Below are 18,193 nucleotides of genomic sequence, written 5' to 3'. Positions count from 1 at the left end.
TATGATATGAAGTGCGTGGTGGTGTACATGACGGAGGAGCACTTCGCCGCGTGCGCAGCTCGTCATGCCTAGAGCGCTCATTGCACTAGCAACTATGTAGCCGCGCTGGTGGCGCATACGTTAGAGACACTTCAATCCGCTTGTGCCAGGGAGATCCAGTGTTTCGAAGGAAACTTCTCTCGTGAAATACTATTTCGTGGGTGTGTATTTTTCACTGCCAGTGGGTTTTCAATTTCACACGTGCAAAACGAGAAAATCCCAACTTCAATTGTCGAGATCTTGAAGAGGCGCCATGAGCGACGACGACTCGGACAGCGAAGACATCCTCTTTGGGGCCAAGGGCGCCGAGTACCCTCGTCAAAAGCTTCGCCGCGTTCGAGAAATCTTTCTTAGTCGACCGCAACTCGAGCCCCAACGTCGGCGATCGGCGATCGACCTCCCATTGCCTCCACCGCGAAAGGATGATGCCCGCCGCAAGTCCGAGCCAATCGTAGTCTCTACCAAGCTCGTGCGACCGTCGAATGAGACGACAACGTCGGAAGACGACTCGGCGGACGACTTCAAGCAGCTCTTCGGGAACCAAATAGAGCACGAAGTCGACGCCAACGCAGGTATAAACAACGACGCCATTCGCGATGTCATGGAAGCATTGGTAGAAAGGCGCGCAAAACAGCTCTCGGAAGCAATTTTCAAGGTCCACCGACTCTGCTCGCCCCAAGGCGGTCGCGCCGACGTGTCCATCGACGCGCACAAGACGCAGCTCGAGAGCTTTGCAGCGACCTTGCCACGCCCGTCGGCGGACCATCTTGCTATGGCGCTCAAAGAGCTCGTGCGCTGCCAGTCGATCGAGAGCAAGGCATTGCACCATAGTATCTATGAGCATCAGGCGGTATGCTTTCCTTCCCTATTATTTGTTTCTCAGGATGTCGTCGACGGTAGAGCGCCAAGGAGGCACTGAACCGTTTTGAGAGTGATTTTCAGCATCAGCTGGAGCAGCTTCGACGCACGTTGGCAGCAACGATCGCTGCCGAGCAGCACCAAGTATCGCTTTATATCGCTTCAAGGCATTCCTCACACGCACTTAGGCCAACGAGCGCCTGGCTACGTTAACCAGTGAGCTCCAGCATCAAGTCGAGCAGGCGGTGCGACCGCTGCAGCTTCCCAAGCTCCCTCCACGCCAATTGCCTCATGTGCGCTTCCCAAAGTTCGCCGCGTACGATTTGTTTCGGATTGGTCGTCTCTAATTATTACCAAACAGCAAGCCCGGGCCAAGCGTCCGCGATCTTCCGCACGGTCTCCGCACCTTGCCGCCACTGGTACCCACGATGCTGCACAAGCGGGTGGAAGCCAAGCTCGCGGCGTGCTCGCCCGACATGCTCGCTCGCGTGCGCAAATTGACGCAGGTCCCAACACCACTGAAGCGAGAACCGCTGACGACGCCTTGGCCCAAAGCGCCACTGTCACCGCAGCGGACCCATGCATCCAAATGGGACCAAGGGTTCGATTCCTATGGCCGTAGAACACTACTAGCACTGATGATGCTCCTAGTGTTTGCCGCGAAGATAACAACCGCCCACCACCGGCGCCGCTCAGCGGTCGGTTTTTGCGGCCCGAGGAGGAGAAGGAGCTGCGGGCTTTAAAAAATTCGCTGGGTGTCGCCACAGCGTGGATGGCGCGGGCACTGGACGACTAGACAGAGGGTTTCTCGTGGTCGAGAGTACAGTTAAACATTAAGCATCTCGGAAATGCTGGCCAGCGACGCGTTGTGCTTCTGGCGCTTGATGAGGAAGACCGAGACCTCGGTTTGGATACCCGCGCCCTCCTTGAGCACGTTCTCGACGGGAAACGAAAACGCCACGTCGGCCTCCTGCTCCAGGAACTCGTCTTCAAAGTTGTCGTACGTCTTGATCGCAGGGTCCGTGTACGCCGCCGCCTTGGCCTTCTTGCCCGCAGGCGCCTTCTTTGCCGCCTTCTCGACCTGGACGCCCGCGAGCATGAGGAAGTAGTCAAACTTGTACGAGTTCTTGAGCTCCGGCGTTGCCTCGTTCTCGATCGCCCAGTCAATGTCCTTTTGCAGCGCGTCGTGCATGTGGGGCACGAGCTGGTACGGAAGGTTGATCATACGCCGCGAGACGACAAGACCGACGTTGTTGGTCGAGAGAATCTGGTCGAGGCGCGGCTTGCTTGCGTCCGGGCACTTGGAGATCACGAGCGACATGAGCTGCTGGATCGACGGCTCGGCCTCGTACCGCTTCAAGCTCAGGGCCGTGATGAGGCCAAAGGCGTCGGTCTCGCCTTCGTTGCAGACAATCGTGCCCACGGTGACTTGGCCGACAATGATGTTGGCCAAGTTGGATGCATCGAGCTTGGACGCGGGCAGGAACTGGATCAAGTGCTGCTTCACCGAGTGGAAGTTGGCCTCGCACGGGTCCGTAAAGACAAAGTCGACCTCGACGACCTCGTTGGCGTCGCCGTTGGCGCCCAGCGTCAGGTTCTCGTCGTCCGAGGACTCGCCCATGCTATCGTTCACGTCCGCGTCGAGCTGGCGCTTGCTCATGTTGCTGCTGCTTGCTGCTTGAAATGGAGTGATAATTGGTGGCGAACTCCTGGCACGACCTCTCACACTTGATATCGTCGTGGCAGAGGACATCCGGATGACCAACGGATAATCATGCTGTTATAACAGGCCTGACATTTGTTACGATCCACGATGAATGGGCCGCTAGACAACAAGACCAGCGCGATCCTCGGGATCCCGCCGCCGTTCCCGTTCTGCGAAGCATGGCCAACCATACCGGCGCAGTCGACTACATGGCTCACACCAGCCTTCCGCGTCCATTCGATGCACATGCCGCCTGCCGCGCCCCGGCTCTACGACCCGATGCTTGACGCGCGCCACAGGCATCGTCCACCGCAGCAGCGTCATGCTCCCTCGCGCCTGCAGCACCATCGTACTCCACCATCGCACCAGTATACAGCTACGCCCTCTGCCAACTACTACAGCCAACCGCTCGAGCCAGCAATGCTTGCCCAAAGCGAGCAGGGTGACGACTCGGACAGCGAGTATGAATACGGGTTTGTACTCAACGACGAGTGGGCCGAGCACTTTGCCCGCAAGCAGGCCGTGCGTCGTGCAACCACCAAAGGGGCCAAGTCCAACCGGAGTAAGAAGGACCGACGCGCTTCGCGAGTCATGACGCCAGAGCCAAGTCCTCTCCTCTACGAACTTAGCGTCGGTGCACTCGGGCAACGAACGTGGCAACCCGAACACGAGAGCGCTCGCGTTCTTGCATTGGAGCGCCAGATGGAGCACGCGTTTACCATAGCCTTTAGCAACCCGCTTGATGTGTGCTTGTACAACTCGTAGTACGCAGATTCATCAAATATCAGAGTCTTTTGAATGAGCATAGCATCGCTGGCGTACTTTGCCATCAGTCAAATCTACCAGAGCGGTATGTGGTTGAGAGCCTGAAGCAGACCAAACAGGAGAAAATCGCGAAGGAATGTATGAAGAAGCAATTGTTTCAAACCAAGTACAGGACTCAGGCCCGAGCATTGTTAGCAAGCTGTGCTGCACCGTAGCTTTCAGCAGCGACCACGTATTTGCGAGCTTGCCTGCAGCTCCCACTCCAAGTTCCGGCTTTAAACGTGGCACTTGCCGAAATTACTTGCGTTGACGCGGCGCGCGCCAAACCGGAACTTTCTGCGAACGCGAGTTTTCGGATACCACAGTTTATCCGGCGAAAGATCGACTTGGGTTTTGTATGTGGAGCTCGCAGACCGCTCATTCGGGCGGAGCAGTCGAGGAAGAGACTCGACGGCGGCATGAGCCACGTAACAATTCCTTCCTTAAAGCGGACGCTCTCGGGCGGGAACGTTCCGCCGTCGATGCCATCGAGTCACATGAGCATGAACGCTGCCGCGTCGCTCAGCCAGCTAGCGACGGGCGACCGGTCGCCACGCCACGGCCATCGCCACGAGCCGCCGCCGTCCCACGGCCATGCGTCCATGCCCCACGCGTACCCTGGACCCCACGTCGGCTACAGCAACCACAGCCATGCGCCGTCGGTCGTAGGACCACCGCCAATGACGCGCGCCGTCACGGCCTCCGCTGCATACAACCGCCAGCCGCCCATCTCGTAAGCACTGTGCCCGCGCCAATTCCGGGCTTAATCTGTGTCTCCAGATTTCGCATGAGCACGGCGCCCGTCAACCCGCAACCTAGCGCCGCCGCGCCCTCGCGATCGCAACTAACATCGTCGTCGGGCCCGCCACCGCAGGACTGGCGCACGTATCTGACGATCGAGGAGCGTCAAGCCGTGCGATCCAAGATCCAAGACGCGTATACAAGTACTTGCAAGACGTACGAAGAGCTGTTGCAAGCGGTAGCCCATACCTACACCCCGTATGCAACCACTCACGCCTCGTCTCTAGGCCTCGGCGATCGAAGAAGAGCTCCTCCACATCGCTGCGCCGTCACGCCTCGACTACTTTAAAAGTGGCTTTGAGTTTGAGAACCGCGTCAAGCTCAAGCGGGAGCAGCTGCAGGGCCAGCTCGCTGCGCTCGAGAAGAAGAACTACGCGAGCGCACCGCCGTCGGCACCCAAGGGCGATGGCCGCTCCACCACCACCAACAGCAACAACAACAACAAGGCGTCGCCCGAGACCGCGGCCAAGAAGCCCCGCAAGCAATAAGCACACATCCTCCTTTGTTCCTATTATTGTAATCCGAGATCTAAAAGTACCGGAACACCGAGTGCTTGAGCAGCTGGAGCTGAAGCTTCTGCGGCCGGCTCTCGTGCAGTGTCTCGTCAAAGAGGTTGAAGTTGGTCGCCTCGAGCTTGTCCAAGAACAGCTGCGTCGGCACCTATTCCAGAGGACGTTGCCGACACGATCACAAGCCCATCAGACTCGCACCGTCGCGTAAAAGACGGGGACAGCCGCCTTGGGCAGCGACCCCTTGAGGTCGCGCGCCGAGCGCAGATGGTTGAGCGCCGTACAGGCCACGTCAAAGGCCGCCGGCGCGCACTTGGCGCCGAGCGCGGGGTCGTCGCCGAGGCCTTGTAACACGTCGTACGCTTCCAGCCCGTGCTAGTACCGACGTCAGCGCCTCATGTGCCTCTGCAACCCACCTTTTCCAAGACGGCTTTCGGGAGGTACACGTGGTTGTGCTTGGCGTGGAACACGGTACCGCGAAGCAGCGTGGTCATGCCCACGGCCATGCCGGCATGCCTAGCAGCGACGTCATGAGAAAGGACGACGAGGACGACGGCAAGCGTACTGCGCAGCCACGTCGGCCGTGTCATCGCGGACGTCAACGCACTCGAGCGCCAAGTAGAGCAGCGACGACGCCGTCTTTTCGGCGTAGTGCTCGAGCTGCAAGAGCGTCTCGGGCTGGTCCATCTCAAGGTCGAGTTCCTACATCGCAATGGTGGGCAAGCGCTGTGCAAGACGCGGCACGTACACGCGCTTCGAGGATGCGATCGAACCAGCGCTGCGTGAGGTTGTGGCGCTGGATGGCCGACTGCAGCTCGGCAAGGAGGAAGTGGTCCTTCACGGGCTTGGGGCTCGTGTAGATGTCGTGGATGCGCTGGCGCCACCAATGGATGCGCATGCGGCCCGCGCCCGGGTTAGTGCGCACCGAGTCCTTGATCTTGGCGATCTCAATGTTGAACGCGCGCTACGAGGATGCTATGAGCCACCTGCGGCGACGCGGCGAGACGGCGTCGCACGAGGGCAAAGTACGCGTCTTGCGCCTTGGACGGCAGCAGGAGCGCGCAGAGGAAGTTGTCATAGTCGAAGTTGCTAGCGTACGCACATAGAGCCCGTTGTCCTGCATTGGAGTCTCCATTACCGCACGCTGTCGCGCAGGCCCATGGCCTCGGACGAGATGGAGCGCCGCTGAAGTCCTCGAAGCATCATGATGCAAAATGGATCATACTTTTGGCCAATCGTTCACCATCCGGATACGCTGCAGTAGCCCCACGACCAGAGCCGCCTCGACCAGACGAAGAACAGGTCTGTCAAGCCATCCAGCCATGAGCAAACTGAAAAGCGCAAGGAAGATCGAGTCTGGAGGTCATGCTCCGGCAGTGCGACGCTGCCTCTGCGCTCTTCGCCCAACCAGGTTATGCTATCCGGACAATTGAACTTGTCCTCAACCGAGTCCGGATCGTATCCGGAGATACGCGTCAGTCGAATCATGCAAGCCCATCTTGCGACGGCTGCAGCGGTTGCGCTCGCACTGCTTGTGGGCACCAAGTTCCTTCGCGGGCGCATCTACGATCTCCTGATCGTGCAACTCACGGCGGGCTGGTACAAAGCGGTCCTCGACGATCTGCCAGCCACCGCCCGCGTCCTCGACGTCGGCATAGGCACGGGCCAGGCGCTGCTCCAGAACCTCGACCTCGTGCGCGAGAAGGCCATTGTCGTCGATGGCGTCGACTATGACGCCGACTACGTGGCGGACTGCCACGCCAACATTGCGCGCGCTGGCTGCCAAGATGCTGTCTCGGTCCAGCACGCATCGATTTATGATTTTGCGCCGGCCACAACGTACGGCGCCGTCTACTTTAGCGCGTCGCTCATGATCATGCCGGACCCGGTGGCGGCGCTGCGTCATTGCACGTTCTTCCTTGCACCTGGTGGCCACATCTACGTCACGCAGACGATCCAGACGCGCTCGTCGCGCCTCGTCGAGATGGGCAAACCGCTGCTCAAGTTTTTCACGACGATCGACTTTGGGGCCGCCACGTACGAAGCCGACCTTCTGCGTACGTTCCAAGCCGCAGGTCTCAACGTCCTCGACGAGCGCTGTCTCTCGGGGGCCACAAAAGACTCGGTGCGCTCGTACCGCATGTACAAGCTCGCGCCACAGTGAACGCATCCTCTTCGACTACCAGAATACGACAATATGACACTAGTGTACATCAATTATGCGTTGTCAGTCTACGGCTGCACGGTAGTTTCCTCCAGGAGCGCGAGGTTGGTTGCGATGCCGCTCACGCCGCTGATCAAACTGTTGAGAAGGAGGAGCTCCTCCATCGGGAGGCCCTGGAACCGTCTTGCCTCGAGCACCCACGATGCAAACGAGTGCCGCATCGCCGTCGTTGCGTCGAGGAGCGAGCATGTTTCGACGTCCAAAATATCGTACGCGTGCGAGACGCCGCCAAGGATCTCAATGTCCATCGGCGGCAGCACTTCGCACGAGCTCGGCGTCAGAAGCGGGCTTGCGTCCACTACGACTTGGATGCTGTCGAGCCGCTTGAGCGGTGGCGCTTTGGACTGCAGTTCGACTTCGAGCAAGAGACCGTTCTCGAGCGCTTGCATGAACGCCGGAAACGACACCGACCCGCTCTTGGTCGGGTCGACAATGTCCATAAAGTCGGCCACATACTGGTCGAGCGCGTCGAGCGGCACAGCACCCGACTGCTCAAAGATGCGCAGGAGAAGGCCCTTGACGTCGCTGCTGTCGAGGACACCGTTGCGATCCGAGTCGGCCCCTCGGAACGCCTCCTTCATCTGGCTAAAGAGCGCCGCCTGGTCGACATCGGCGTACCAAAACTGGCTGCCAAAGAGCACGTGCAGCGTGTCGAACGTGTCGTGGATCGCCGCGCCGACGTCTGATGTCGAGAACGTCCACGCCTCGCGCGGGCTCGTCAAAACCACAGAGTCCTCCGTGACCGACGACGACGACGTGCTCATCCTCTTGGCAACGTCCTGCGGTCGCTGGTGCTGGAACCAAAGCACGACCTTGTAGAGGATCATGGTGTGCACGAGGAGCTGCTCGCACGTCTCGATGACCTTGTCGTAGCGGCGCTGGGAGAAGGCGAGACGCCACAAGCGCGGCTCAAACATCGCCTCCTTGCGCAAGACCTCTTGCTCGGCGAGAAGACTCGGGACCGTCGTCTGGACAATCACGCGCATCTCGTCGAGCGTCGCCGGGTCCATCGCGCCTTCGCTCTTGAGGCTGTGCTCGAAGAGGATCGTGAACGCGCCTTGGACGAGCGCAAGATGCTTCTGCACGTTCTTGCGCACGAGAATGAACGCCGAGCTGGGCCAGAGTAGGAGCTCGACGCTCACAATGAGGAGGACACCGAGCGTCATCTGGGCAATGTTGGCGTAGGACGTCAAGGACCCGGGGGCTGGGCACATGTCATCCGGCAGCAAAATGCCAGCGGCGATAAAGGCCGAGACGAGACCTGCGTACGCATCCAGCCCCCCTTTCCACTTGACGTACATGGACATGGTGGTCCAGAGAAACAGAAAAATATCGCGCAGTGCGACGACCAGCGCGCGGTGCTCGCCGCCGTAGGCGCAGATGAAGAAGAGCGCAATGGACGGCACGATGACGCCGGCGACAACACCGACCGCGCGGAGGAGCGAAATCCCAAACGAGCCCCCTACATTACGTGAGAATTGTATCAAGGTATCGAGCGAGAGCGCACCGATTTGGTTGCCCATGATGTACGCAATGGTGGTTGCGGTCGTGGACGCAAAGCCAAAGACGTAGACCGAGGCAAAGCTCGCGAGGAGCAGTGCGACCCAGACCTTGCATGCAATCTGGAGCTTCCCCAGCGTGTACTGCGCCGGATCGACAAACGACTGCAAAGACCGCAGCACAAAATGGTGGATGCGCGTCGTCTATCGAGCCAAAAATGTGGTTAGCCCACCAGAATCAGAATGTGGAATATACCGTATTGTGGTTTTTGAGTCGCAGCATTTCTGGAAACTCAAGCATCGCGCCAGCGAGCGACTCGAGCGCAAAGACAAAGAGGTGCAGCGGCATCGTGCCCTCGACGTCCCCCGGCGTTGCGTGCATTTTGGTGTACAGCGCTGTTTGTGTCGCATGGAAGCGCGCGAGCAAGTGATCGACGTGGCGCTCCAGAGCTTCGGCATGCTCCAAGTGGAATTCTAGAGCAAGGATTCAGTTGGTCCGATTTGGAACAGGAGTCGTACGTGTGTGGCCGGCGTGGACGTGGTGCGAGATCTCTTGCAGAAGCGCCATCGCGTGTACTTGGACGGCGCAAATGTCGGGTTGGAGCTCCAGAATGAAGCTGCGGTGAAGTCGGTCGTAGCGCTCGAGGCGCATCGCTTGGCTCATCGCTTTGAGCGAGTTGAGAAGCGACGCGTAGAGCGTAATGTACGGCTTGACGACTGTCTTCTTAAAGTGGAGAACCGAGGCAAGGCCGATGCACTGCTCCCACCACGCGTCCTGGAGCAGCGAACTCATCGCGTCCTTCTTGGCGGTTGCGAGTTCAAATTTGCGCTGGAGCTTGACGCGCAGAAAGTGCATCTGGTCGACGTGCTTCTTCTTGAAGCAGTAGGCGTCCACCATGAGCCGAAGGAGCTCGGCGATGGTTTCGCTGGCAGCTAAAGTCTCTGCTTGGAGATTCCGGATCGCGCTACCCAATATGAATCAGTTGAAAATGAGATGCTACGAGTTGTCGTACAAGAGCGGGTAGGGGATCCAGGCGACGACGAACGAGAGCGTGACGCCAATGAGGCCGAGGCACATGTAGATGCACAGGTTCCAGACGATCGTCTCGCTCTGGTACATGGTGTTGTTGGCGGCCTTGAGCCGTGTCGGGTCCTTGTAGTCGTTGGGGCTCACGACGGTGAGCGCGAAGAAGAGGTTGTTGACCATCGCAAACTTGCGCGTGCCCGACGCCTAACGCGAGACATGGGATATGTAGTGTCTTTGTCTTGATAGACAATATAACGTACAAAGGGCAAGGTCAAAATGAGCGCGTTGAAGCCCATCATAAAGGGCAAGACCGTGCAAAAGTCGCGGTTGTTGACCATGTACGGCTCGCCGCTGAAGGACTGTGTGACGCGCAGGAGGGTGCCGTCAGCCAGTGCCGCGTCGACTAAGAATCCCATCAGAATGAGTACGTAAGTTGAGACGCTGGTACCTTCGCTTTGGGAGTGGAAGAGGCGCGGCTGAAAGTTGTAGAAGAGAAGTGCGTTGAACGCAAAGGCCAATGCGATCCCGAGCTTTTGCTGGAAGACTTGGCAGAGCGTCGCGCCCACGTTGCGGCCGGTGGCGATGACGCACGAGACAGCGACAAAGCTGACGCCGCCGAGGATGTACCATTCGGGGAAGGCCGCCCAGAGCTTTTGTGGGTCCGACGACTGCGTCATAAAGGCCGAGGCGAGTAGCACTCCGAGGCCGGACCGCATGGCGAGTCCGAGCGTTGCCTTGAAGATCTCTAGTAGAGCAGGCGTGAGGCATCACGATGGTAGGATCGCAAAGGCGTACGGCGAGACTTGGCATCGGTACCGACGGGCCGGCGCTTGCCGACGTTGATGCGGAGGCGGCCGGTGAGCGGCGCGAGCACCTTGCTGCCGGCGCGCTGCAGCATGGTTGTCGCTTGAAGATAACGACGGAATTAGATTCTGTTGCTGACAGAATTGTTCCGACTTGGATGCTGGTGAAAAGCAGTTGTGCGATCACGATAGCATCTCAGGTAGCGTATCGTGCGACAAGCCCAGCGCATCAACCCTCCTTCAACGCACAGGGTTCAGTGGATAGGATTCAGCTGCCTACACTATACTGCTACTGTACATTGCAGTATAAAATGAACGTCCGAACACAATGTGATTTGATGCGCCTACCGTGCAGTTCGCGCTTTGAGCGATGGGGAAATGCGGTTAGTTTCAAAAAGAACCCTGCGTGGCGACGCTGGTAGCTTCCGACGCTCAACCCATGGAGCAGCTTGGCGTCTGAAATGCAGGCCATCCAGTGAGCAGTTCATGCCAGTTTTGACCCGAGAGAGCGCAGCATCTGCGACATGCGAAACGAATATGAAATGCTTCGTCACATGGATCACCACTCCCGAGTTCTCTTGCCACAAGAACATCGCTCCGACACGCGCTCCGATGTCGCGCCCACCGCGTAAACTCTGTGGTAAAACTTCAACAAAAGCACACATTCAGCATATTTGGCGCGCAATCACAGACTGTGTACGTCGATCTGGACGCCTTGTCGCGGTACACGTAGCAAAACCAACGTTGAAACGACCCACTTCAACAACCAAATGCAACGCTTATCAAAGTACTGTGCTGTAGAACATCGTCTGCTGGCCTTGGATCAGGCCTCGCGACGCTAGGTCAGCTTTGGCCAAGCCCAGAGAGGTCGCATCGATGTACTGGCTCGTGACGAGCTTCGTGGTCGCATTGATGCAGCTGGCCGAGACGTGAAGAAGGAAGACGGCGACGTAGAGCCGTAGCAGACCCAGCATTACCATCGAGAGTCGAGTACCTGCGTCGGGTGGGCCCACGAGAAGGACCCCTTCAAATTGGAGGCTCTGGACAAATGGCGCGGCGATCGTTGCCACAGAAAGGCCAAAAACACCCAGCGCGCCGAGACTGCAGACTAGTGCAAGTGGAGGTTTGAGAAGCAGGTAGTAGCCGACGAGGCATATCGACGCTTGCGAGACCGTTGCCAAGCGGGTGCGGTCACGACAGTACGGATCGCGGTCTTCCTCAAGCAAAAGGCAGTCGCTGCCTCGTCGCGTGGCGCAGTTGTGGAGGTAGACATCGAGTTGCGTCAGATACGACACCAGGCGCATGAGGAGCTTGGCAACGACAAGGCCCAAGCAGCAGAGCGGTACCAGGGCAATGCTGGCGACGGTGCCGACAAGCACGAGCGGGCACGAGAGGATTGCGAGGAGCACGTGGAGCGCATGGAAGACGACGAGCTGCCACGTAAATGGCTGGAGCGGGCTCGTGACACAGTACCACACAAAGCTGCGGAGCCGCCGACCACTCTTTTGCATCGGCAGGAGCGTGGCGCCATAGCGAGTCGGCGCGCAGTGCATCGGCGTGGCCTCCGTGGCCTTGGTGGACGCAGCTTTGATCATGCTCCAATGGTGAGCCTCTCGCAACCATACCAACCCCAGGTTCTGGTCGTACTTCAAGTAGGGCGCGGATTGGCTGAATATGTGATTTCTTATCGAGTTGCACCAATCATAGCTCGGATGCTTGCAGGAGGCACCAATGGGCGACGTCCAAGCACGCAGGTGGGCTTAGGTATCTTTCCGGTAAAACAGCAAACATACGGATAACGCTTCTGGTAGCAGCCTCTCCTCTCACAGCTACAGCAACAGTACCGGCAGTGATTTGCCAAGCGCAAATCAGATATGGTGCCTTCTTTTGCTAATGCTCTAGTCATGCTTGAAGAACTCGCTATCAAAAGTGCATAGAGGAGTAAGTACTCGTACTTCGAGATCCCAGCGCAGAGGTCTGTCCTGACCCACGTTAAGCTCCAACGCGTCGAGCTTTCCGAGACCGCTACCGGTTGGCGCCATGCAGTTAGACATCGCAATAAGCAATAAGAAATTAGTGCCCACAATTCGATCGCGCTCTGCTCGATAACGCTGTCGCTGCACCTCAGACGCCTCGCAACGTCAACCGTGAGGCGACTGACGACGAGCGCTGCACACTCGTTGCACCTAACAAGCTTAAAAGAGACAGGCAGTGAGCGTGAAGCTAATGAAAAGCAGCGAAAGAAAGCTCAGGATGCAAGCTCGTGGCATGTTTTGGGGAGCACAAAACAAAATCATTTTGGCCAATCAAAACGACATCGTTGGCGGAATCGGCATATTGCGTGTGGCACATGCCAATTTTAGACCACTGACATTTCCCACGCTTTTCAGCCAATGGGCGTCGCTGAGGACGAAACTCGCGCGAGGTCAAAACCACACGTTGCAAGATGGCGGACGTGCTGGCAGCGATGCTCGACCGCAACGAGGTCCCAAGCATCGTGGGCCTCAGCCGCGCCGCAGGCGTGAGCCTCAGCGAGAGCCGAGGATACCTCGAAGACGCACTCGCCGCCGAGCCCGTCGCCGCCCTCTACGTGGCCGTCGAGACCACGACAGACCCAACGACCAATGCGATCGTCGGCAAGACCATCTCGCTCTCGCGCGTGGCCGCCAACGAATGCCTGTACGCAATCCACGCCGCAACCAAGGCTGAGAGCCCAAGCCTCGTTGATGATGGGATCAAGACCGCGCTGTGGTTCCCGACGATCGCGGACGGTGTCCCGTCCGCGTCGTTTAGCAGCGCAACCTCATCGGATGTCCAGTGCGCGGCCGCGACAGAGCGCCAAGGCAAGGCCAAGAAAGGCGCCGAGTCGGCGAGTGTGTTTCAGGACTTTAAGAAGCCAACGATCTCGACGACCCCGACGTTTGCCAAATCGTCCAAGCCCGCGGCCAAACCGGCGGCGGCATCAAAGGGCGGCTTCTTTGGCAAGTCCAAGCCTGCGCCGGTGAAGAAGAAGGCGACGCACGTCATCGATAGCGATGACGAGAGCGACAACAGCGACGATGAGATGCCCAAGTTTGTCAAGTCCACCAACAAGCGTCTGAAAGTGTGCGACAGCGATGATGACGATGACGACGACGATCCGCTACCCAAAACAACGACGGCTCCCAAGGTTCCTATACCCAAGGCTGCCACGCCAAAGGCGCCTACGCCAAAGGCTCCTACACCTAAAGCTCCTACACCCAAAGCTGCTGCGCCCAAAGCTGCTGCGCCCGTGCAGCGAGCATCCCCGCCACCAGAAGCGACCCCGAAGCGATCACCCGAGCCACCAACAGCGCCACCTGCCAAGCGCCAACGCCTCGTCACCAAGGCGCGCATCGACGAGCACGGCTACATGGTCAACGAGAGCGTGTACGAAGACGTCGCGAGCGGCGACGAGGAGCCCGCGCCGCCTGTCGCCCCCAAGCCGCGCGTCTCGGCCAAGCTGCCGGCGCCGCCACCCAAGAAGAAGCGCGTGCTCAAGACGTCTGGCACAGCCAAGCAAAGCAACTTGATGGATTTTTTTGGCAAAAAGTAGATGAATATATTTGCCTTTTGCATATTCGACTGCACGGAACTTTGCTAGTGTAGCATTCGGCATTAGAGGCACATGCCGATTTTAACCGCGAAACCGACGTGCGCAACTGCTGCTTGAAACAGCAACTTGCTCGACGGACGCGATGCTGCTGTCACCGCGGGTGCCCAAGCACCGGCGGTCGACGTCCAAGGCGGTCGAGAAGCAACTGCTCGCGACCGACGGCCTCGTCGGCGACGACTTCACCAACTGGAACTTCAACGTCTTTGAGCTCTCGACGCCACCGTCGCAGCTTGCGTTCGTCCAGCGGCTCTCGGTGTTCTTTGAGCTCCATGAGGTCTTTGGCCTCTCGCTCGAGGCCATCGGCGCCTTCTATGCCGACGTGCAGCAAGGCTACGTCGAGCGCACGACGCAGCCGGTCGTGAGCCGCCGCTACCACACCTTTCTCCACGCGGTCGACGTCATGCAGACTGTCGCTGTCTTCTTGCGCGGCTTCCACGGCCACGCCTACCTCTCACCGCGAACTGCGTCGGCGCTTCTCATCGCGTCGCTCTGCCACGACATTGGCCACGTCGGCCTCACCAACCAGTTCCTTGTCAACTCTGGCCACCCGCTGACGCTGACGTACCGCAACCCGGTGCTTGAGAGCATGCACACGGCGCGCACGATGGCGCTCGTCAAGCAACACGGCTTCCTCGCCACGCTCGAGACACAGGTACTGTCCTACCCATATCGTGGCGTGGGAGGCTACCATATACAAATAGGAATCGCTGCGCATCGCCAAGACAATCGCACGCTGCATCATGTACACGGACGTAAGCATCCATAGCGAACTCTTGCGCAAGATGCGCGCGCTCCCCCGCGGGTCGTCGACGCTACTGGAAGAAGACGCGTACGTCTACTGCGGGTTCCTTCTGCACACGGCCGACATTTGCAACCCGGCCAAGGAGTGGACGCTGGCCGAGCACTGGACCGACCTAATAATGAGCGAGTTCTTTGAACAGGGCGCGCTCGAGAAGCGCGAAGGCCTCGTCGTTTCGACCTTCCGGAACGCCGACCAGATCAATACGTCCGAGATCCAAGCCAACTTTGTGCGCCTCATGCTGCAGCCGACGCTCTCGCTTCTCGCCGAGTTCCTGCCGGCCGCAAGCTTTCTCCAAGACATTGCCGAGGCGAATCGGCGGCAGTGGGAGGCCGAGAGCCGGCGCGCGCTCACGGCACCGCAGATCGAGCTCATCCGCGCGCTCTCACGGCCGCTCGAGCACAAGCATTTGAGTCGACGCGAGCGCATCATGGAGCGGCTGACGCGCTTTAGCGAGCACAACGCGGTCGTCGTCAGTCTCTTCCTCGCGTCGCTCTACGCGACCTTCTCGGACAATATGCGCATCGCCAGCACGAGCGTGCGCGGCGACTTGGCGTACGGCGTCTGCACCGTCCTCGTGCTCGTCGTGATGCTTTTGGACGTGGTATTGACCTCGATTGTGCTTCCGTCGTACCGCTGGAGCTTTTACTTTTGGCTCGACCTCGCCTCGTCCGTGACGCTGCTCACCGAAGTGCCGTTCATAAACTTTCACAGCCAAGTGAGCCACCTCTCGCTCTCGGGCGGAGCCAAGATCGCCAAGGTGGCCGGCTTCCGCCTCGCGCGTATGCTGCGGATGGTGCGCATGGCCACGCTCTTCAAGATGTTCAAGCAAATCATGGTCAAGCGCTCGTACCGCCCGCGCCGCCTCTCGCTCGTCAAGCAGAATCGTGCGTCGACGGCGTCCGTGTCCCCGCCGCTGCCAAGTGATGGTCCGCGCGCGACGTTTTCGCCCGAGGACCTCAAGCGCATCTTTGCATTGCCCGACGGACGCCCAATGGTCTATACGATGGAACACATTGAGCTATTGCTGCGGGGGGCGTACCGGGGGTACCCGCCGCCGGACGACGCGCGCCACAACTTTTGTGCGCGCGTCGCATCGAGCACCAACACGGCGCCGATGCGGACTTTTGCGTTATCGGCCGCCAAGTTTCACAAGATGTTATTGGCGATGGAGGAGGCGTACGAAGAAGACATGACGAGCAACAACAAGATCAGCCAGCTCACCTTTTACGCGAGCCGGCTCGGTGAAAAGGTCGCCGACTCGACGATCCGCCACGTCATTTTCCTCCTCCTCGCCGTGCTCATCATTCTGACCGAGGTCTTATTGCTTCTAAAGCACGTCAACTCCATATGAACCTAGTGCTACACGCCCCGAGATGTCTCGCCGATAACGTATGGCCTCACCAAGCTCCACATGTGGGCCGACGGGCCGCTCAATACACTCTTTAACCGGGAGCTCGCTGCGTACATCAACGCGACGGAGCCAGTCTACTTGTACATTGCGCGCGCCAATGCGTCAGCTGTCCACACGGCCATGCAAACGTACGCCCACGTGCCGTGGCCCATCGACGCCGTCACCTTCAACGGGTCGGCGATCTACGCGTCAACCGTTCTCACCAGCTACCGCGTCGAGTACCTCAACGTTGTCGCGGTTCCGTCCAACTGCACGTGGCCAAGTCCGGAGATTCCGTGCCAGAGCATTGCGGTCTTTGACGGCGGGCCCGCTGCCAAGTCGGAGGTGCGTCCGCCTTCTCGTCCTCGTGTCGACTATGGACGTAGGCGATCTGGGAGATTGTTCGCACTCTCTTCATCATCTCGTGCTTTGCGAGTGGCGGTATGCTCCTCACGCTCGACGTGTACAAGCGCGTCATCTTGCCGGTCGAGCGCATGGTTCTTTGTATCAAGTTATCAACACGGAAAGCTAACTCGGTTCTAGGTGAGCTTGACGCAGCAGTTGGCGCTCAACCCGACCAAGTCGGTCTCGGCCGTCGACGAGGAAAAGCCCATGTACGAGATGAAGCTGCTCCAGAATACGCTGACAAAGGTCGCGCGGCTGCTGCAGATCGGGTACGGCTCGGCGGGCTCGGCCATCATCTCGAAAAACATGATGGGCGCCGAGTTCAACCCGATCATTGCCGGCAAGAAGGTCCACGCGGTCTTTGGTTTTTGCGACATTCGGCGCTTCACCGACATCACCGAGTGTCTCCAGGAGCAAGTCATGATGTTCACCAACACGATCGGACACATTGTCCATCACGCCGCCTACACGTTTGACGGCCACGCCAACAAGAACGTCGGCGACGCGTTCCTCCTCGTGTGGAAAATTCCCGAAGACTCGCCGGACGTCGCCGTCATCAACCAAGCGCGGCCACCGGCGCACCTCACGACGACCTCGGGCGCCGAACTCGACTTTCTCTTCTTTGACGAAGAAGGGTCCAAGAAGATGGCGCAGTCCAAGGTCTACGTCGCGACGGCGGCCGACAATGCGCTCATGGCGTTTCTCAAAACGATGGTGGACATTGACATTTCGCCCAAACTCAAAGCGTACACGACCAACAAACTGCTCCAAACGCGGTTCGAGTCGCCTTTTCAGGTGCATACGCTTGTTTTTCACGTTGAGTTTCACGGCTCTTAGGTCAAGATGGGCTATGGTCTCCACGTTGGCTGGGCCATTGACGGTCGGCGCGTCATCAGCAACGCGCATCTCACTGCGATGTAGGGGCGATCGGGAGCAAGTACAAGATCGATGCGTCGTACCTCTCGTCGGACGTCAACATGGCGTCGACGCTCGAGTCGACGACCAAGCTCTACCACATTCCGCTCATCATGTCGCACTCGTTCTACAATCTATTGTCGCCGCAACTGCAGCAGTTTTGCCGCTGCATTGACTGCGTCCTCTTTGACGGCTGCGCCAAGCCCATGGCGCTCTACACGTGCGACTACGTCAACCAGAATGTTCGCCACGTGCGCGGCGTGGCCGACGTCCCCCTGCTGCAAATGGGGCTTCTCAACGGCTTTACGTCGACGTTTGAGAAGGGCGTGAACGAGTACCTCCGCGGTAGGCGACCTCATGTAGCGTGGTGGTTGATGAAACGCAGGCGCGTGGCGGGAGGCGCATGACACATTGGACTTCCTCCTCGCGCACCTCAAGCCCCACGACGGCCCGGCCGAAGCGCTCATGGAGTACATGGGCAAATACGCCTTTGTGGCGCCGCCCGACTGGCCCGGCTACCGCAAACTCTAAATCAACTGCATAATTCTACGTTTCTTCGTGAGCATGACGGACTTGGAGCTGAGTTAGTCGAAGGTCCATCGTCTTGAACAGCAGTGACGGCTGCGATTACTGAAGCTAGTTGGCCCCTGCGGCTAGCACGAGAAGACGAGGCGGAGAATAAGCCTCATGTTGGGCCATGTGGGTCGGTCGCACGTTAGTTCTGGCATCTCACATTTGGAACTCGTGCTTGCACGAGAGTGTGCCACGAGGCTCGTAT

The 18,193-nt window shown here is 58.9% G+C and overlaps 10 protein-coding genes across 10 annotated transcripts; 6 read left to right on the top strand and 4 right to left on the bottom strand.

The window, feature by feature from the left end:
• Nucleotides 1-292: 292 nt before the first annotated feature.
• Nucleotides 293-1,693, top strand: SDRG_14383 (hypothetical protein; the record flags this gene model as incomplete). The annotated part of the gene is made up of 6 exons (XM_008620507.1): nucleotides 293-611; nucleotides 657-889; nucleotides 940-1,041; nucleotides 1,086-1,213; nucleotides 1,259-1,498; nucleotides 1,549-1,693. 6 exons carry the CDS (start codon nucleotides 293-295, stop codon nucleotides 1,691-1,693), a joined length of 1,167 nt encoding a protein of 388 aa, XP_008618729.1.
• A 3-nt stretch (nucleotides 1,694-1,696) lies between these two features.
• On the bottom strand, nucleotides 1,697-2,591 carry SDRG_14382 (hypothetical protein). Its single transcript, XM_008620506.1, has one exon. It carries the CDS (start codon nucleotides 2,555-2,557, stop codon nucleotides 1,724-1,726), a length of 834 nt encoding a protein of 277 aa, XP_008618728.1. The 5' UTR covers nucleotides 2,558-2,591; the 3' UTR covers nucleotides 1,697-1,723.
• A 114-nt stretch (nucleotides 2,592-2,705) lies between these two features.
• Nucleotides 2,706-3,413, top strand: SDRG_14381 (hypothetical protein). The gene has a single exon (XM_008620505.1). It carries the CDS (start codon nucleotides 2,711-2,713, stop codon nucleotides 3,365-3,367), a length of 657 nt encoding a protein of 218 aa, XP_008618727.1. The 5' UTR covers nucleotides 2,706-2,710; the 3' UTR covers nucleotides 3,368-3,413.
• Nucleotides 3,414-3,825: 412 nt separating this feature from the next.
• SDRG_14380 (hypothetical protein) lies at nucleotides 3,826-4,695 on the top strand (the record flags this gene model as incomplete). The annotated part of the gene is made up of 3 exons (XM_008620504.1): nucleotides 3,826-4,139; nucleotides 4,187-4,385; nucleotides 4,435-4,695. The coding sequence occupies 3 exons, from the start codon at nucleotides 3,826-3,828 to the stop codon at nucleotides 4,693-4,695; spliced, it is 774 nt and encodes a 257-aa protein (XP_008618726.1).
• SDRG_14379 (hypothetical protein) lies at nucleotides 4,688-5,922 on the bottom strand (the record flags this gene model as incomplete). Its single annotated transcript, XM_008620503.1, has 7 exons — nucleotides 4,688-4,867; nucleotides 4,918-5,091; nucleotides 5,133-5,232; nucleotides 5,282-5,418; nucleotides 5,465-5,680; nucleotides 5,733-5,805; nucleotides 5,855-5,922. The coding sequence occupies 7 exons, from the start codon at nucleotides 5,920-5,922 to the stop codon at nucleotides 4,736-4,738; spliced, it is 900 nt and encodes a 299-aa protein (XP_008618725.1). The 3' UTR covers nucleotides 4,688-4,735.
• Nucleotides 5,923-6,187: 265 nt separating this feature from the next.
• Nucleotides 6,188-6,940, top strand: SDRG_14378 (hypothetical protein). Its single transcript, XM_008620502.1, has one exon. It carries the CDS (start codon nucleotides 6,203-6,205, stop codon nucleotides 6,878-6,880), a length of 678 nt encoding a protein of 225 aa, XP_008618724.1. The 5' UTR covers nucleotides 6,188-6,202; the 3' UTR covers nucleotides 6,881-6,940.
• SDRG_14377 (hypothetical protein) lies at nucleotides 6,898-10,434 on the bottom strand. Its single transcript, XM_008620501.1, has 8 exons — nucleotides 10,262-10,434; nucleotides 9,915-10,211; nucleotides 9,727-9,869; nucleotides 9,453-9,670; nucleotides 8,959-9,404; nucleotides 8,696-8,913; nucleotides 8,448-8,643; nucleotides 6,898-8,402 (listed from the first exon to the last, which is right to left on the bottom strand). The coding sequence occupies exons 1-8, from the start codon at nucleotides 10,362-10,364 to the stop codon at nucleotides 6,949-6,951; spliced, it is 3,075 nt and encodes a 1,024-aa protein (XP_008618723.1). The 5' UTR covers nucleotides 10,365-10,434; the 3' UTR covers nucleotides 6,898-6,948.
• A 492-nt stretch (nucleotides 10,435-10,926) lies between these two features.
• Nucleotides 10,927-11,910, bottom strand: SDRG_14376 (hypothetical protein). The gene has a single exon (XM_008620500.1). The coding sequence runs from the start codon at nucleotides 11,862-11,864 to the stop codon at nucleotides 11,052-11,054; it is 813 nt and encodes a 270-aa protein (XP_008618722.1). The 5' UTR covers nucleotides 11,865-11,910; the 3' UTR covers nucleotides 10,927-11,051.
• Nucleotides 11,911-12,672: 762 nt separating this feature from the next.
• On the top strand, nucleotides 12,673-13,877 carry SDRG_14375 (hypothetical protein). Its single transcript, XM_008620499.1, has one exon. The coding sequence runs from the start codon at nucleotides 12,716-12,718 to the stop codon at nucleotides 13,841-13,843; it is 1,128 nt and encodes a 375-aa protein (XP_008618721.1). The 5' UTR covers nucleotides 12,673-12,715; the 3' UTR covers nucleotides 13,844-13,877.
• Nucleotides 13,878-13,970: 93 nt separating this feature from the next.
• Nucleotides 13,971-17,980, top strand: SDRG_14374 (hypothetical protein). Its single transcript, XM_008620498.1, has 8 exons — nucleotides 13,971-14,555; nucleotides 14,605-16,020; nucleotides 16,063-16,440; nucleotides 16,482-16,592; nucleotides 16,639-17,295; nucleotides 17,338-17,380; nucleotides 17,422-17,760; nucleotides 17,801-17,980. The coding sequence occupies exons 1-8, from the start codon at nucleotides 13,986-13,988 to the stop codon at nucleotides 17,944-17,946; spliced, it is 3,660 nt and encodes a 1,219-aa protein (XP_008618720.1). The 5' UTR covers nucleotides 13,971-13,985; the 3' UTR covers nucleotides 17,947-17,980.
• The last annotated feature ends 213 nt before the right edge of the window (nucleotides 17,981-18,193 follow it).

Source organism: Saprolegnia diclina (genome assembly GCF_000281045.1).
Source record: "Saprolegnia diclina VS20 unplaced genomic scaffold supercont1.71, whole genome shotgun sequence".
In the NCBI taxonomy this organism is placed as follows: domain Eukaryota; phylum Oomycota; class Saprolegniomycetes; order Saprolegniales; family Saprolegniaceae; genus Saprolegnia; species Saprolegnia diclina.
The sequence above is the reverse complement of the archived record's forward strand: the minus strand, read 5'-3'. Positions and strand labels throughout refer to the sequence as shown.

Bases quoted from the DNA above. Each gene is read 5' to 3' on its own strand.
- SDRG_14377 (XM_008620501.1), bottom strand. From the start codon at position 10,364: ATGCTGCAGCGCGCCGGCAGCAAGGTGCTCGCGCCGCTCACCGGCCGC. The intron at 9,870-9,914 runs GTACCAGCGTCT...TGGGATTCTTAG, and splicing joins CTTCCACTCCCAAAGCGAAG to TCGACGCGGCACTGGCTGAC. The intron at 9,405-9,452 runs GTACGACAACTC...CATATTGGGTAG, and splicing joins TGGATCCCCTACCCGCTCTT to CGCGATCCGGAATCTCCAAG.
- SDRG_14375 (XM_008620499.1), top strand. From the start codon at position 12,716: ATGGCGGACGTGCTGGCAGCGATGCTCGACCGCAACGAGGTCCCAAGC.
- SDRG_14378 (XM_008620502.1), top strand. From the start codon at position 6,203: ATGCAAGCCCATCTTGCGACGGCTGCAGCGGTTGCGCTCGCACTGCTT.
- SDRG_14381 (XM_008620505.1), top strand. From the start codon at position 2,711: ATGAATGGGCCGCTAGACAACAAGACCAGCGCGATCCTCGGGATCCCG.
- SDRG_14382 (XM_008620506.1), bottom strand. From the start codon at position 2,557: ATGAGCAAGCGCCAGCTCGACGCGGACGTGAACGATAGCATGGGCGAG.
- SDRG_14376 (XM_008620500.1), bottom strand. From the start codon at position 11,864: ATGATCAAAGCTGCGTCCACCAAGGCCACGGAGGCCACGCCGATGCAC.
- SDRG_14374 (XM_008620498.1), top strand. From the start codon at position 13,986: ATGCTGCTGTCACCGCGGGTGCCCAAGCACCGGCGGTCGACGTCCAAG. The intron at 17,296-17,337 runs GTGCATACGCTT...CACGGCTCTTAG, and splicing joins GGTTCGAGTCGCCTTTTCAG to GTCAAGATGGGCTATGGTCT. The intron at 17,761-17,800 runs GTAGGCGACCTC...GATGAAACGCAG, and splicing joins CGTGAACGAGTACCTCCGCG to GCGCGTGGCGGGAGGCGCAT.